At 42.1% G+C, this 19090-nt stretch overlaps 1 protein-coding gene across 1 annotated transcript in view; it reads right to left on the bottom strand.

The window, feature by feature from the left end:
• LOC117513884 (rho guanine nucleotide exchange factor 7-like) overlaps window positions 1–19090 on the bottom strand; it is a 139350-nt gene that overhangs the window by 95197 nt on the left and 25063 nt on the right. Inside the window, 1 exon segment of the mRNA XM_034174122.1 lies at window positions 6199–6283. Coding sequence (XP_034030013.1) covers window positions 6199–6283 — 85 coding nt within the window.

Consider the following 19090-nt stretch of genomic DNA (forward strand, 5'->3'; position numbering starts at 1 on the left):
ATAATTTCTTATGTGTCCAACCTCGTACGTTGATCGTTAAAATTAAATTAGTTAGTTCTAAAAGCCATCATAATCTGAGTGGTGTCCAAAAAATGAGGTGGGCTTCATAGATAATTGGCAAAGCTTCTGGGGAAAACCTGGTCTTGTTAGGAGAGACGGCATCCATCCCACTTTGGATGGAGCAGCTCTCATTTCTAGAAATCTGGCCAATTTTCTTAAATCCTCCCAACCCTGGATTATCCAGGGTTGGGACCAGGAAGCAGAGTTGTAGTCTTACACACCTCTCTGCAGCTTCTCTCCCACTGCCATCCCCTCATTACCCCATCCCCGTAGAGACGGTGCCTGCTCCCAGACTACCAATAACCAGCAAAAATCTATTTAAGCATAAAAATTCAAAAGAAAAAATAATATAGCACCTTCAACTGCACCACAGACTAAAACAGTTAAATGTGGTCTATTAAACATTAGGTCTCTCTCTTCTAAGTCCCTGTTGGTAATGATATAATAATTGATCAACATATTGATTTATTCTGCCTTACAGAAACCTGGTTACAGCAGGATGAATATGTTAGTTTAAATGAGTCAACACCCCCGAGTCACACTAACTGTCAGAATGCTCGTAGCACGGGCCGGGGCGGAGGATTAGCAGCAATCTTCCATTCCAGCTTATTAATTAATCAAAACCCAGACAGAGCTTTAATTCATTTGAAAGCTTGTCTCTTAGTCTTGTCCATCCAAATTGGAAGTCCCAAAACCAGTTTTATTTGTTATTATCTATCGTCCACCTGGTCGTTACTGTGAGTTTCACCTGTGAATTTTCAGACCTTTTGTCTGACTTAGTGCTTAGCTCAGATAAGATAATTATAGTGGGCGATTTTAACATCCACACAGATGCTGAGAATGACAGCCTCAACACTGCATTTAATCTATTATTAGACTCTATTGGCTTTGCTCAAAAAGTAAATGAGTCCACCCACCACTTTAATCATATCTTAGATCTTGTTCTGACTTATGGTATGGAAATAGAAGACTTAACAGTATTCCCTGAAAACTCCCTTCTGTCTGATCATTTCTTAATAACATTTACATTTATTCTGATGGACTACCCAGCAGTGGGGAATAAGTTTCATTACACTAGAAGTCTTTCAGAAAGCGCTGTAACTAGGTTTAAGGATATGATTCCTTCTTTATGTTCTCTAATGCCATATACCAACACAGTGCAGAGTAGCTACCTAAACTCTGTAAGGGAGATAGAGTATCTCGTCAATAGTTTTACATCCTCATTGAAGACAACTTTGGATGCTGTAGCTCCTCTGAAAAAGAGAGCTTTAAATCAGAAGTGTCTGACTCCGTGGTATAACTCACAAACTCGTAGCTTAAAGCAGATAACCCGTAAGTTGGAGAGGAAATGGCGTCTCACTAATTTAGAAGATCTTCACTTAGCCTGGAAAAAGAGTCTGTTGCTCTATAAAAAAAGCCCTCCGTAAAGCTAGGACATCTTTCTACTCATCACTAATTGAAGAAAATAAGAACAACCCCAGGTTTCTTTTCAGCACTGTAGCCAGGCTGACAAAGAGTCAGAGCTCTATTGAGCTGAGTATTCCATTAACTTTAACTAGTAATGACTTCATGACTTTCTTTGCTAACAAAATTTTAACTATTAGAAAAAAAATTACTCATAACCATCCCAAAGACATATCGTTATCTTTGGCTGCTTTCAGTGATGCCGGTTTCTGGTTAGACTCTTTCTCTCCGATTGTTCTGTCTGAGTTATTTTCATTAGTTACTTCATCCAAACCATCAACATGTTTATTAGACCCCATTCCTACCAGGCTGCTCAAGGAAGCCCTACCATTATTTAATGCTTCGATCTTAAATATGATCAATCTATCTTTGTTAGTTGGCTATGTACCACAGGCTTTTAAGGTGGCAGTAATTAAACCATTACTTAAAAAGCCATCACTTGACCCAGCTATCTTAGCTAATTATAGGCCAATCTCCAACCTTCCTTTTCTCTCAAAAATTCTTGAAAGGGTAGTTGTAAAACAGCTAACTGATCATCTGCAGAGGAATGGTCTATTTGAAGAGTTTCAGTCAGGTTTTAGAATTCATCATAGTACAGAAACAGCATTAGTGAAGGTTACAAATGATCTTCTTATGGCCTCGGACAGTGGACTCATCTCTGTGCTTGTTCTGTTAGACCTCAGTGATGCTTTTGATACTGTTGACCATAAAATTTTATTACAGAGATTAGAGCATGCCATAGGTATTAAAGGCACTGCGCTGCGGTGGTTTGAATCATATTTGTCTAATAGATTACAATTTGTTCATGTAAATGGGGAATCTTCTTCACAGACTAAAGTTAATTATGGAGTTCCACAAGGTTCTGTGCTAGGACCAATTTTATTCACTTTATACATGCTTCCCTTAGGCAGTATTATTAGACGGTATTGCTTAAATTTTCATTGTTACGCAGATGATACCCAGCTTTATCTATCCATGAAGCCAGAGGACACACACCAATTAGCTAAACTGCAGGATTGTCTTACAGACATAAAGACATGGATGACCTCTAATTTCCTGCTTTTAAACTCAGATAAAACTGAAGTTATTGTACTTGGCCCCACAAATCTTAGAAACATGGTGTCTAACCAGATCCTTACTCTGGATGGCATTACCCTGACCTCTAGTAATACTGTGAGAAATCTTGGAGTCATTTTTGATCAGGATATGTCATTCAAAGCGCATATTAAACAAATATGTAGGACTGCTTTTTTGCATTTACGCAATATCTCTAAAATCAGAAAGGTCTTGTCTCAGAGTGATGCTGAAAAACTAATTCATGCATTTATTTCCTCTAGGCTGGACTATTGTAATTCATTATTATCAGGTTGTCCTAAAAGTTCCCTAAAAAGCCTTCAGTTAATTCAAAATGCTGCAGCTAGAGTACTGACGGAGACTAGAAGGAGAGAGCATATCTCACCCATATTGGCCTCTCTTCATTGGCTTCCTGTTAATTCTAGAATAGAATTTAAAATTCTTCTTCTTACTTATAAGGTTTTGAATAATCAGGTTCCATCTTATCTTAGGGACCTCGTAGTACCATATCACCCCAATAGAGCGCTTCGCTCTCAGACTGCAGGCTTACTTGTAGTTCCTAGGGTTTGTAAGAGTAGAATGGGAGGCAGAGCCTTCAGCTTTCAGGCTCCTCTCCTGTGGAACCAGCTCCCAATTCAGATCAGGGAGACAGACACCCTCTCTACTTTTAAGATTAGGCTTAAAACTTTCCTTTTTGCTAAAGCTTATAGTTAGGGCTGGATCAGGTGACCCTGAACCATCCCTTAGTTATGCTGCTATAGACGTAGACTGCTGGGGGGTTCCCATGATGCACTGTTTCTTTCTCTTTTTGCTCTGTATGCACCACTCTGCATTTAATCATTAGTGATTGATCTCTGCTCCCCTCCACAGCATGTCTTTTTCCTGGTTCTCTCCCTCAGCCCCAACCAGTCCCAGCAGAAGACTGCCCCTCCCTGAGCCTGGTTCTGCTGGGGGTTTCTTCCTGTTAAAAGGGAGTTTTTTCCTTCCCACTGTAGCCAAGTGCTTGCTCACAGGGGGTCGTTTTGACCGTTGGGGTTTTACATAATTATTGTATGGCCTTGCCTTACAATATAAAGCGCCTTGGGGCAACTGTTTGTTGTGATTTGGCGCTATATAAAGAAATTGATTGATTGATTGATTGATTGATAATTATTTATAGGAAAATTCTAAAAGCCATCATAATTATTTATAGGAAAACGTTATATTTTTATTTCTCAAACAAATGTTTGGGCCTGAAAACAGGTTGGTCTTATTTTTCTACTAAGGTTTGAACTTTGAGGGTGTTTACACACGAGAGAAAAGTGAGAAAACGTTAATGCCTGATTGAGAAAAGTGTACAAATTGGTTTTACAGGGTTTTTACAGCTTTAAAACGTCTATAATAATTGTAAAAAAATAACGCTGACTACGTCGCGGACTTCGCTTTTTGCGGACTATTTTTAGATTGTAACTCCCGCGATAAACAAGGGACCACTGTAACACTTTTTTGATTATACTACAAAACAATTGATGCGACGGCCACTTTTGACGCTCTATTGGCACGCCTCGTGATTGGTGAAGTTCTTTTTCTTTGCCGTCTTCCTAGCTTCCATGTCGTAAAATGAGGGTGTGTCTGAAGCGGAGTCTGAATATTTATGAGCGTGTTCATTATAATTACGATTGTTTTCACCCGTCGCATTTATCAAGGTCACGTCAGGCGTACGCTGGAAATGGGCAGGTGCGCACTGCTTGATACATGTCACGGCAACTTTGGTGTACTTCAAATTTACACCGTAAATTTATGCCACAAGTGCGCAACTTTGATACATGAGGCCCAATGTGAGGCTTTTTTCCAAATACAAAAAGCAACCTGGATTGGCGTGTTAGTGTAAATATAAGCATGAAACTAAAGTGGACCAAGCCACCAGAATGACCTTCAGCTAGCAAAAGGTCGATCCCCAAAGTTATGATTATAGATAAAAATTTAATCTGTCGTGCATTTTTCTGATGCACCCTGGCTATGTTTACTTTTACCAGCGTTAGTAGTATTTGCACAAGTGAAAGACTTGGAAGAAATAATTTATAATCTGGTATAGAATTTTTTAAAAAGACATCATTGATTGAAGTGAGCTATGCACTTTGAAGGATATCATGAAAAATTACCGCATTTTCTGAAGTATAAATCGCAGGGCTTTTAACAAGTTTGGAAGGTCCTGCAACTTATATACCAAAAAATGACACATTTGTTATTGTTAACAATAATTACTATCATAACTATTAATATTGGACGTTCCCAGAAATCAAAGCACTAAAGTTCTCTTCTTCTTCATTTGGCTGCTCCTGTTTGAGGTCGCCACGGTAGATCAATCGTTTCCATCTCACCCTGTCCTCTGTATCTTCCTCTGTCACACCAACCACCAGCATGTCCTCCCTCAGCTCATCCATAAACCTCCTCTTTGGCCTCCCTCTTCTCCTCCTGCCTGGTGGCTCCTCAGCATCCTTCTCCCTGTATACCCTGGGTCCCTCCTCTGTACATGTCCAAACCATCTCAATCTCATCTCTCTGACTTTGTCTCCAGACTGTCCCACCTGAGTTGTCCCTCTAATATGGCCATTCCTTATCCTGTCCATTATCATCACTCCCAAAGAGAATCGCAACATCTTCAGCTCTGCCACCTCCAGCTCTGCCTCCTGTCTTTTTGTTAGTGCCACCGTCTCTAAGCCGTACAACATAGCTGGTCTCACTACTGTCTTGTAAACTTTCCCCTTCACTCTTGCAGATATTCTTCGGTCACAAATCAGTCCTGCCATCTTTCTCCACCCATTCCACCCTGCCTACACTCTCTTCTTTACTTCTCTACCACACTCTTCATTACTTTGGATAGTTGACCCCAAGTATTTAAACTCATCTACTTTCACCAATTCTACTCCTTGTAACCGCACTATTCCACTGGGCTCCCTCCCATTCACACACATGTACTCAGTCTTGCCCATACTGACTTTCATTCCATTTCTCTCCAGAGCAAATCTCGACCTGTCCTGTAGACTCAACTTGCTCTCTACTCTCACTACAGATCACAATGTCATCTGCAAACATGATTGTCCATGGAGACTCCTGTCTGATCTCAGTCAACTTATCTATCACCATTGTGAACAAGAAAGGACTCAGAGCTGATCCTTGGTGAAATCCCACCTTGAATGAGTCTGTCATTCCTACTGTGCATCTCACTGCTGTCACACTATCCTTGTACATGTCCTGCACTACCCTCACATACTTCTGTCACTCCAGACTTCCTCATACAATTACCACAATACCACAACTCTTCTCTTGGCAGCCTGTCATAAAATTTCTCTAAATCCACAAACACACAATGTAACTCCTTCTAGCCTTCTCTATACTTTTCTGTTAGTATTCTCAGAGGAAAGCACTAAACAAAATTACCAAGTAATAAAACAATAAATGCAAATAATAAAAAGGACATTAAAACAGTGCACAAACCTCCCAAATTAAAGCGCTGATTAATACAGAAAAAGGAATGACTAATACTACAGTGCAGCTTCTGCTACAGTGCGACTTATACTATGGAAAAAGTACATTCACACAGAGATATAAGCAATGTTACCTTCAGTGGCTTTATTGAGGGCAAGCAAGGAGTTTAGGACTTTGGAGAAGTTTAACCCCTGCAGGAGATCACTGACCTCAAATGGCTAAAGGAGTAAAACACAAAAACAATAATGAATACTCTAAACTTAACAACAGTAACAGAAGTATAAAGGTGAACACAATATAGAAAAGACATGTATACAATCAAAATAAGGAAGGCAAAACATGTTATCAACACAGTCTTTCTCCAATCACTGTTACTGAAGTTATGACTCCTTTTGACTTGACAGTTTTTAGGATGCCTGCTCTAGACCGATTTGCTGTAATAATAATAATGATAATAATAACATAATATTTCCATTACTTCAACGTTAATTTAACCAAACTGTATAGCAGGTAGCTCTGTGGAATTAGAGTTACAAATGTTGGAATTTTGTTGGGCCAGGGTTATGGTGTTTGACTTTGTGTTGAGCCTTGTCACCTGCCATGTCTGCATCCATGTCACCCGTCATTTCTGCGTCCATGTCACCTACCATGTTCTGTCTCCTGGCTATGTATGTGTGGACTGTGCGTGTGTCTGCCCCAAAGGAGTCACCTGCCATGTCTGTGTTTGTTCCCCTTGGTGTGCATGTGTATGTGTGTGTATTTTTGGGATCCTCATTGTGTCTCTCTATTCTTTTTCCGTGTGAAGTTGTCATGGTTATGCCTGACAGCTGTGCACGGTCTCTGACAGCTCTTCTGTGTCTGATGGTCCTGTCCTTCGTGATCTTGTTATGTTTCTCCGTGTGCGCCATCATTGTTTATTTATGCTTTGTTATCTTTGTACTTCTGTTCCGTTTTTGGGTCGTGCTATTGTGTTGTGTTCAGCTATATTTTTAGCCCCGCTTGTCTGGTTCAGTTCATGTTGTACATGTGTTTTGGACATCCGGTTGCACTCTGAATTTTCTTTTAAGGATAAATAAAGTGAAACTTGATCTGTGTTCTCACGGGTTATCTCCATGTTAGTTTCTGTAAGAGTAGCACTTTAGTTGTTGCTTTATTATTTCTTGATCTGGTGTGTTTCTCCACCTACCTCAGGTTGTCCATTTATTTTGGGTTTCTGCTTATTTCTTTATTTTCCCCTGTGTTCCAACGTTTCCGTTTTCACTTCTGTTACACCTGTTGTTAATTGGTTTGTTTGTATTTAAGCCACACGTGTACGTTTAGTCACTGCCAGTCGGTTACGTTTTTCATGTGTCATTCACTCATGTGGCCCACCAGCTCGTCTTCCCAGCCTCACACTCTGTGCGTCTGGACCAGTTTATTATCAGTTTGTAAGTGTTCAGCTTGCTGTCAAGTTTTGGCAGTTGTCTTTTGTTCTCTCACTGTTTGTTATTCATAAAGACTCTTGTAGTATTTTTGGATTTTGTCACATTGGAGTCACTTTTGCTATCACCACCATGGTTGGAAATTAAATTACATTTTTTTGGCATTAACCCCTTGTGTTCTGCTGCCGGCATCTATGGGTCCAATCTTGACTCTTTGTATCATAAACCATAACATGTACCACCATTACCCCTAAGCCTGCACCTAACAATAATTTTGTTCACCACCATGGAGAGGTGCACAGTAAGTGAGTCCACCATGGAGATTCACAAGCAAACTTGGTTCACCACATTGCGCATTCATTTGCCATAAGTGATGTGACAAGAGATAAATGGACTGCATTTATATAGCACTTTTCCATCTGCATCAGACGCTCAAAGCGCTTTACACATCAAATGCCTCACATTCATGTAAGGTGCCCACTACACACCAGGAGCAACTAGGGGAATAAGGACCTTGCCCTAGGGCCCGTAGTGATTTTCCTGTCAGGCTGGGATTTGCACCGAGGATCCTCTGGTCTGAAGCCCAATGCTTAGCATCTAGACCATCACCTCCAAGAGCAGCTGCAATGAAACCCTACATCATGTTTTGTGGTGAACAGAAAGCACAAGTTGTGAGCAACTCACAAGCAGCGGCAATAGCTGTGAAAAAATTGGGAAGTGCCAAAATTCTGTAGATCCTTGAATTGGCAATTGAAGCCACCATCACTCCCAGAGTTGCTAGGTTTGCCAGGTTTTCCATAGGTTGGGCAGATCTAGTTTGAACCATTTTTTGCACCAGATCTGGCAATGACATATATATATATATATATATATATATATATATATATATATATATATATGTGGCCGACTGTGTGTCACTTCTGTACTTTAATGATTTGATGTCACTGAGTTAGCCCTTTATGTATATAGATGTATGTATGTGTTAGGGATGCACTGATCCCGAGCGTAATGTGAAAATGAATGAAGTCCATGTCATGTGGCACGAGCAAACTTATCAGGACGCTGGTTTTGATTTTTCATTGGCCCCGTGAAGACTGATTGGCATTCTCAATCCCTTGGATATCTTTTTATATCCCCTTCCTGTTTTATAGAGTTCAATTACCTTTTCTTTGACAATTCTTTTTGCTTTCCCTGTTACTCAGAAACCAGAAACATCAGTGCAGCACAGGACAAAAGCTGCAAGGGTCTATCAGGAGCCCAGAAACCAGTGGTGGGACGAAGTAGTGTGCCTCAATTGAGAGAGTAGCATCAACTCAGAACATGGCGCCATTTTGGTTCCAACTGCGCTGAACTACTGAATGAAACTTTAATGTTTTCAACATTTTTTAAAGTCATTTAACCACATACAGCAACACATCCAGGTACAGATGCTATCAAAATAAATATAAAAATAGTTAAGCTATCAAATTTACATAAATGTACAATTTATGATGATTTATTTAACTAATTTAAAGCCTGATTTATGCAGCTGCAGCTCTGTAACTCCGTGTCATGCAATGACTTGTGTGACAGTGGTTGTCTCTGGATTATACTTTTTTCTAGATGATTGTAGAAAGAAAAGCTTGTTGAGGGACCCTCACAAGCTTTTCTTTCTACAATCATCCCCTCCAATCAAAGGTAAGCTGTACAATTTCCTCTTTTTCTGATTTTGTGCTATAAAGTTACAGAATTTTTCTGATACATTTTAATCAGCGTGTGCACTGTAAAAACTGTTATAATATGATGGGAGATGAAGGACTGAAAGCAGAAAAGTGACATAAAAGTGCAAATCACAGCCTTTTGTGTTTGATTTAACAGGTGCATGTCAGGCTGGGGCTCTGAGTTTGAACACGTGTGAAAAAAATTTCATCCGATGTAAGCGAAAATCCGTAGTACAAAATCCATTATATACAGTGTTCATTACATGGAAAAGTATACAAAAACTTTGGGACTTTTTGTCCGGTGACTGCGAATATCCGGTGTATTCAATGACAGTTTAGCTGAGTTTACTGTACATGGGACTGAACGATAAATTTATCTCTCAAAGCGTTGACAATGATTGTCGGCTTCCATTCCACATGGTAGCCATGCGAAAGGGAAAATAAGTGTGTCTTAAGTCTGGACTTGAAAGTCTCTACAGAATCTGACTGTTTTATTGATGCAGGGAGATCATTCCACAGAACAGGGGCACGATAAGAGAAGCTCTGTGACCCGCACACTTTTTATTCACCCTAGGATGACACAAAGTAGTCCTGCACCCTGAGAATGTAGAGCCCGGGCCCGTACATAGGGTACGTAATTTTTGTGTATCTTCATATTCTCTGAAAAAATGGTAAAAAAAAAAAAATCAAAAATACTGCCAGTGTATGTACACCTTTGAGTACAACAGTATATGAGTTTCCCTCCTAAAGAAGCCCATTTCGGCTGCTTGTACCTGTGATCTAGTTCTTTCAGTCATGATCTAACCCTCGTGACCATAGGTGAAAGTAAAAACGAAGATTGACCAGTAGATAGAGGGCTTCGCCTTTTTGCTCAGCTCCCTTTTCATCACAAAAGTACGGTAGAGTGAATGTAATACTGCACCTGCTGCGCCAATTGTCTGGCCAATCTCATGAACTCCTTCACTTCGGGCAAGATCGCATTCCCTACCCAGAGTAGGCAATCCATCAGTTTCCTGCTGAGAACCATGGCCTCAGATTTAGAGGTGCTGATCCTCATCCCACCCTGCTTCACACTGATTGAGTGAGTGTTGGAGGTCACAGGCCGATGAAGCCAACAGTACCACATCATCTGCAAAAAGCAGCGATGAGACCCTGAGCCTACCAATTTGGAAAACCTTCTCCACCGACTACGCCTCGATATCCTGCCCATGAATATCACAAAAAGAATTGTGACAACGTGCAGCCCTGGTGAAGGGCCAACCCTTACCAGAAAGGAGTATGACTTACTGCCAAGCACCCCAACACAGCTCTCGCTGTGTGAGTATAGTGATTGGATGTCCTGAGAAGGGACCCCCTCACTCCATACTCCCCGCAGCACCCTCCCATAGTATCTCCCCGATCATATGCCTTCTCCAAGTCCACAAAACACATGTAGATTGGATGGGCATACTCTCAGGCACCCTCCAGGATCCGTGTGAGAGTGATGAGCTGATCAGTTTGATCCACACCAGGACAGAACCTGCATTGTTCCCTTCAATCAGAGGTTTGACTATCGGCTGAACCCTCCTTTCCAGCACCCTGGAGTAGACTTTACCAGGGAGGCTGAGAAGTGTGGATGCCCCTGTAAGTGGCATACACTCTCTGGTTCCTTTTTAAATATGGGGACCACCACCCCAGTTTGCCACACCTCAAGCACTGTCCCAGACCTCCAGGCAATGTGAAGAGACATTTCATCCAAGACAGTCCCTCCATACCCAGAGCCTTCAGCATTTCTGGATGGATCTCATCAACCCCTGGGCCTTGCTGTGGAGTTGTTTTGACTACCTCAGTGACGTCCACCAGGGAAATTAATGATAATCCTCCATCAGCTTCCAGCTCTGCCCCTACTATAGAGGCTCTCGGTCTGATGCAGGAGTTTCCTCAAAGTATTCTTTCCAGCGGCTGATTACATCCTCAGTTAAGGTCAACAGAGTCCTATCCTTACTGTAGACAGCTTGGATTGTACCCCGTATTCTCCTCCTGAGGTGTCTCACGGTCTGTCAGAAGCACCTTGGTGTTGACCAAAAGTCCTCCATAGTTGCTCTGACCGCCTCCTAAACCCGCTGTTGTGGAATTTTTGTGATGAAGCCAGCAGAGAAATGAGACCAGTGAGCAAGGACCAGGCCAGGGATCATATACAATGCAGACAGAAAGATTTAAAATTGCAGTTTAAGCACATTAACAGCTATATCTGGGAGACTCCCAACGGACATGCAAGCAAACATAAAACACAGAGTCTTCTGATCTTAGCAACTCTGAGAGCCATCTTAAGGACCCCTGCCTTAGTAAAAACAAATCCATAATACAGACTGGCCTTCACTTAGTCTGGGAACAATCACATGGTTTGTCGTGGACCCGGAGAAACACCAACCTGCTCGATCAACACAGACCAGCAGGCGATGGATGACTCTGACCCACTATGCAGACAGGGGGGAACAGCAATTTTTCACTGACACCCGCTGCTTTGCCTCCCCCACAGCAGAGGCTGCCACCCTTCAGGCCTATTGGTACCTTGCAACTGCCTGCAGAGTCCGCAGAAATAACATATCCAGGAAGGACTCCTTCTTCAGTCAGATGGCTTGCCTGACCACCGGTGTCCACCACGGTGTTCAAGGGTTTGCTGCCCCCTGGGGCACCTAAGACCTACGGGCCACAGCTCCCCACTGCAGCTTCAGCAATGGAAGCTTTGAACATTGCCCATTCTAGTTTAATGCCCCCAACCTCCACAGAGATGCTAGAAAAGCTTCACCGGAGGAATTTGAAGCTTGCAGTTGCAGAAGTTGAAGGCTCTGTCGGACAGTGGGCTCTCCAGACATTCCCAGTTCACTCGCACTGTTTTCTGTTAGGGTCTTACCAAGTCTGTCCAAAGTCCTCCCACACCCTCTGATCCAACTCACCACCAGATGGTGATCAGTTGACAGCCCTGCCCCTCTCTTCACCCAAGTGTCCAGAACATGCGGCCGCAGATCAGATGATACAATCACAAAATTGATCTTCGGTCTAAGGTGCTCTGGTACCATGGTACACTTATGAGCACCTTATGTTCAAACATGGTGTTAGTTTTGGACAGTCCATGACTAGCACAGAAATCCAATAACACAAAAACCGTTGGGTTTAGATTGGAGGCCATTTCACACGCCTCTGCGGGTGTCCTCTGTCCATTGCTCACGTGTGCGTTGAAGTCCCACACGAGAACACTGGAGTCCCCATGCGAGCCCCATACAGGACTCATTTAAGGGACTCCAAGAAGGCTGAATACACCAAACTGCTGTTCGGTGCATACACACAAACAGTCAGAGTTTCCTTCCCCCAGCCACATGAAGACACAGGGAGGCACCCGCTCATCTACTGGGCCTAAACTCCAATGTAGTGGCGCTCAGCCAGGGACTCGAGAGTATCCCAACCACCCAGTGCCTCACACCCTGGGCAACTCCAGAGAAGAATAAGGTCCAAGCACCTATCAAGGAGAGTGTTCCAGCCAATGCTGTGCGTGTAAGCAAGGACCACCAGATCTTACTTGTATTGCTCCACGTTCCGCACAAGCCCCGGCTCCTTCCAACTCCAGAGAAGAATAAGGTCCAAGCACCTATCAAGGACAGTGGTTCCAGGCCAATGCTGTGCGTGTAAGCAGGACCACCAGATCTTACTTGTATTGCTCCACGTTCCGCACAAGCCCCGGCTCCTTCCCCCAAAGCAAGGTGACGTTCCACACCCCACAGCTAGCCCCTGCCACCCAGGTATGGTCTGCTGAGAACCCTTGACTTCATTGCTACCCATGGGACAGCGCAACCCGGCGCCAGCGGTTTCCCCTTATGGGTGGGTGAGCCAACAGGATGGAGTTGGACAGTCCACAGTCTTTTCGGGCTGAGCCCGACTGTGCTCCGTGGCAAGCCGAGCCACCAGCTGTGCGCTGATGACCCCCATCCAGGCCTGACTCGAGACGGGGACCCTGGGCTTCCTCCAGGCTGGGTCACATTTCCTCTACCCCTACGAGGTAGAGGAAATGTAGGTAGATATTATCTACCTACATTTATGTATATGCATATATTTAATACATATATGTATATATATTATAGCCAAGTGGCCTCTGTGTGTGTATAAGTGTGCGTGCGTGAGTATGGCTTTGATCATGGACAAACTGGGGAGAACTGACATTCACCATTTGGAATGCTGATGTATTTTGGATCAAAGATGGACGCTGTGAAAACAGAAAGTTGATAGCACTTTTACAACCCCAATTCCAATGAAGTTGGGACGTTGTGTAAAATGTAAATAAAAACAGAATACGATTGGCAAATCCTCTTCAACCTATATTCAACTGAATACAGCACAAAGACAAGATATTTAATGTTCAAATTGATAGATGTTTTTGTGCAAATATTTGCTCATTTTGAAATGAATACCTGCAATATGTTTTTTTTTCTTGTTTGGACCACACATCACAATATACAAGCAACAGAAATCTATATCAAGCTGTTCCTTAACCTCAGATGGTCTTAATACCCTCTGGGAATCTATTGACCATGCTGAAGGTATGAAAAAAAGCTGGAACAGGGCAACAAAAGACTGGGAAAGTTGATGAATGCTCAAAGAACACCTGTTTGGAACATTCCATGGGTGAACAGCTTAATTGGAAACAGATGAGTGTCATGAGTGGGTATAAAAGGAGCATCCCCAAAAGGCTCAGCCTTTCACAAGCAAAGATGGGGCGAGGATCACCACTTTGTGGACAACTGCGTGAAAAAAATAGTCAAACAGATTCAGAGAACTTTCTACACGTAAGTGGGAAGGCTGAAAACCAACACTGGATGCCCGTGACCTTCGATCCCTCAGGCGGGGATAAGTAAATAAAAATAAGTTTAAGATATATATTTTTCATCCATCCATCCATCCATTTTCTTCCGCTTTATCTGGAGTCGGGTCGCGGGGGCAGCAGCTCAAGCAAAGCCGCCCAGACCTCCCAATCCACACACACCTTCCCCAGCTCCTCCGGGGGAACCCCAAGGCGTTCCCAAGCCAGCCGAGAGATGTTGTCCCTCCAGCGTGTCCTGGGTCTTCCCTCGGGCCTCCTCCCAACGGGACGTGCCCAGAACACGTCTCCAGCGAGGCGTCCAGGGGGCATCCGGAAAAGATGCCCAAGCCACCTCAAATGACTCCTTTCGACGTGGAGGAGCAGTGGCTTGACTCCGAGCTGCTGGATCCACAAGCTGTCGAACCAAGTCAGCCTTGCTGGCCTCCTGCAGAGCATCACAGCGGAGCTCTGAAAGCGGAGGTCAGTCTTGAAGTCCTGAGCGATTTCTCTCAGCAGGTGCTGGAAGGGCAACTTGTGGATCAGCAGCTCGGTGGATTTCTGGTAGCGGCGGAGCACCACAGTGCCGGTGTTCTGTAACGGCGAGGCTTCTTCACACCGCCGGTAGCCAGAGTGCTCTTCCGGGCGGCTTTGGATTTCAATTTACTGGGGGTCTGCTTGGTTGTGGCCATATTAAAGCTTCCTTCAGATCTGTTGAGTCAGGTATCTCTGTGTGTCACTTAGAAAGCTCGTAACACTACGCTTGATGGACAATAACTGCTGGCTGCCTGTAAAATGAGTGACCTGCCTCATTTTTATGCGGCGATGCTGCACTGCATTCACAGTCTTGTGTGGATTTGGGATACATCGTTTTTTTTTTTAGGTATAGGTGTTAAACTTCACAATCTTGCATATTTACAGTTTTTAAACATCAAAAATGACCAAGAGTGGTCTAGAATTACTTGTAATAGACATCTTTAGCATCACTTTATTTACAGGTATCAACACAATACAGTGGAGAGAAAGTGTTAAGTCATTATCTATCAAAGTACCCACGTTTCCTGAAAGCAACATCATGTGAGGACTGATTGCTCTCCTGTCACTCACAATTCCACACCCCTCTCAATCGAAGCCACGCCCTCACACGCCAGAACGGGGGCAAAAGTTTGAAACTGATAAAATAAGATCTGAAAGTGAAAAAAAGATCTGAAGGTGAAAAAAAGAAATATGAATGAAAATAAATTATTTGATCAAAAAAATTACAGAGCTGAATCAAAAATTTATTTAAACTGAAAAATATATATCTTAAACTTATTTTTATTTTGATACTTTTTAAATTATTATAAAATTCAAGAAGAAACATTGAATTTTCAGTTTCAAAATTTATTTTTTCAATCTTTTTTTTTATTTTCAGATTACAAAACTTTTGGCCTTGATTTAGCTCCATAGACAACCAGCTATTATCTCGAGGTCTAAGTAAAGGAAGAGACCTTTGCTTAAAATAAAAAATGCATCAGTATTCTATTATTCATATATAAAAACGTCTAATGTTGTTTGTACTGATTAATCAAACAAAAGGCTTTGCATATAATCATTCCATTTTATTGACATGTGTTGCTTGTAACTGATGTGTGTTTAAGTCTGATCTTTCTGCATTATCAATATGTTGATGGTGAAGTATTCTGTTTATCCAAAGGATGTGTTTAAGTGACTATTAATAATGTGTATCATTCGAGTGTCTTAGAACAAATAGTACGCCAAAATAGTTAATGTGTTTAAATAATTTAATCATTTTTGTCTGCATTTCTAACACATGAAGTTTTCAGTGAGATTACACACCCTAAATGGGTGGAGTTTAATGACGTAATTCCCCTTTAAAAAGTTAGAACAGAGTTCTGCCCTCTCTTAAACTCTCTTGAAGTTGCTCTTCTGCCTGCCTTCCCTCTTCTCTTTAAACACTTCATTTTATTTTTGGGTCAACAAGGCCCAATGCTAAGCTATCCTAAAGCTACCACGTGGCTTCATTCATTCATTTGTTGCTATCCTTTGATAACTTTAACAAGTTTTAAGGTTCGTCAAGTCTTTTGAATGTTTAAGCGAACTTCCGATCCGAACATTTCAAAATAATAGCAAATTTACAGAAAAGTGACTTTGCTTTTTTTGTAATTGTACCCAGCTTTTAAAGTTTTTTATCTTTTCTAAATTCACAAAGACTTTTAATCTGGCTCCAACAAACTTTTTTAATAGCTACCAGAAACCATCCATCCATCCATCCATCTTCTACCGCTTAGTCCAATTAAGGGTCGCGGGGGGCTGGAGCCTATCCCAGCAGTCATAGAGCGCGAGGCGGGGTACACCCAGGACAGGACGCTAGTCTGTCGCAGGGCCACAAATAGACAAACACAGACACACCCACACACACACCTACGGACAATTTTAAAGATCCCAATCCACCTAACCCGCATGTCTTTGGATGTGGGAGGAAACCGGAGCACCCGGAGGAAACCCACGCAAACACGGGGAGAACATGCAAACTCCACACAGAAAGGCTACCGGAATCGAACCCACAACCTTCTCGCTGTGAGGCAACAGTGCTAACCACTAATCCACCGTGCTGCCCGCTACCAGAAACCATCTTCAACAAACGCCTTCCACCTCTGGGGTCCAGCAAGCTGATGACCTGACTGCAAGCATCCATCCTGTCGGTAAAACCAGCTGACACAAGTCTTTGGGATCACCCAGGGAGACCACTGGGTTAACCTCTGACCCAAGTGAGCACGCTGCAAAGAGCCTACATCAATGATGGACAGATGGGTCGTCAGAACCACCTCTTCAACGGATCAGCTAAGTGAGCCAGTTAAAGGTTCCAGAAAATGGGTTTTGTTGTCAATGGATGCAAAGTGGCTTCTTTTTAAACATATTCTTATGTTTGTTTAATAATTTTCTTAAAATTAATTGGCTTCAAATTTCATCACTAAATTCTAACCAGATTTATTTACTTAAAGTCTTTAAGCTTTATCTCTCTTTCTTTCAACGTCTCATGAGTAAGCAAATTGTGTCCATAAATCAAATCAAATCAATTTTATTTATATAGCGTCAAATCACAACAAACAGTCGCCCCAAGGCACTTTATATTGTAAGGCAAAAGCCATACAATAATTACAGAAAAACCCCAACGATCAAAATGACTCCCTATGAGCAAGCACTTGGCGACAGTGGGAAGGAAAAACTCCCTTTTAACAGGAAGAAACCTCCAGCAGAACCAGGCTCAGGGAGGGGCAGTCTTCTGCTGGACTGGTTGGGGCTGAGGGGAGAGAATCAGGAAAAAGACATGCTGTGGAAGAGAGCAGAGATCAATCACCAATGATTAAAAGCAGAGTGGTGCATACAGAGCAAAAAGAGGTGAATAAAAAGAAACACTGGGTGCATCATGGAAAACCCCCCAGGGGTCTATAGCAAGTATATAGCAGCATAACTAAGGGATGGTTCAGGGTCACCTGATCCAGCCCTAACTATAAGCTTTTTCAAAAAGAAAAGTTTTAAGCTTAATCTTAAAAGTAGAGAGGGTGTCTGTCTCCCTAATCCGAATTGGGAGCTGGTTCCACAGGAGAGGAGGCTGAAAGCTGAAGGCTCTGCCTCCCATTCTACTCTTACAAACCCTAGGAACTACAAGTAAGCCTGCAGTCTGAGTGCGAAGCGCTCTATTGGGGTGATATGGTACTAAGAGGTCCCTAAGATAAGATGGGACCTGATTATTCAAAACATTATAAGTAAGAAGAAGAATTTTAAATTCTATTCTGGAATTAACAGAAAGCCAATGAAGAGAGGCCAATATGAGTGAAATACGCTCTCTCCTTCTAGTCCCTGTCAGCACTCTAGCTGCAGCATTTTGAATTAACTGAAGGTTTTTCAGGGAACTTTTAGGACAGCCTGATAATAATGAATTAGAGTAGTCCATCCTAGAAGAAATAAATGCATGAATTAGCTTTTCAGCATCACTCTGAGACAAAACCTTTCTAATTTTAGAGATATTGCACAATTGAAAAACAGAAGTCCTACATATTTGCTTAATATGCGCACTGAAGGACATATCCTGATCAAAAATGACTCCAAGATTTCTCACAGTATTACTAGAGGTCAGGGTAATGCCATCCAGAGTAAGGATCTGGTTAGACACCATGTTTCTAAGATTTGTGGGGCCAAGTACAATAACTTCAATTTTATCTGAATTTAAAAGCAGGAAATTAGAGGTCATCCATGTCTTTATGTCTGAAAGATATTCCTGCAGTTTAACTAATTGGTGTGTGTCCTCTGGCTTCATGGATAGATAAAGCTGGGTATCATCTGCGTAACAATGAAATTTAAGCAATGCTTTCTAATAACACTGCCTAAGGGAAGCATGTATAAAGTGAATAAAACTGGTCCTAGCACAGAACCTTGTGGAACTCCATAATTAACCTTAGTCTGTGAAGAAGACTCCCCATTTACATGAACAAATTGTAATCTATTAGATAAATATGATTCAAACCACTGCAGCACAGTGCCTTTAATACCTATGGCATGCTCTAATCTCTGTAATAAAATTTTATGGTCAACAGTATCAAAAGCTGCACTGAGGTCTAACAGGACAAGCACAGAGATGAGTCCACTGTCTGAGGCCATAAGAAGATCATTTGTAACCTTCACTAATGCTGTTTCTGTACTATGATGAATTCTGAAACCTGACTGAAACTCTTCAAATAGACCATTCCTCTGCAGATGATCAGTTATCTGTTTTACAACTACCCTTTCAAGAATTTTTGAGAGAAAAGGAAGGTTGGAGATTGGCCTATAATTAGCTAAGATAGCTGGGTCAAGTGATGGCTTTTTAAGTAATGATTTAATTACTGCCACCTTAAAAGCCTGTGGTACATAGCCAACTAATAAAGATAGATTGATCATATTTAAGATCGAAGCATTAACTAATGGTAGGGCTTCCTTGAGCAGCCTGGTAGGAATGGAGTCTAATAGACATGTTGATGGTTTGGAGGAAGTAACTAATGAAAATTACGCAGCGGGTAATCGGAAAACATGATA

Source organism: Thalassophryne amazonica, chromosome 1 (assembly GCF_902500255.1).
Source record: "Thalassophryne amazonica chromosome 1, fThaAma1.1, whole genome shotgun sequence".
Taxonomy (NCBI): Eukaryota; Metazoa; Chordata; class Actinopteri; order Batrachoidiformes; family Batrachoididae; genus Thalassophryne; species Thalassophryne amazonica.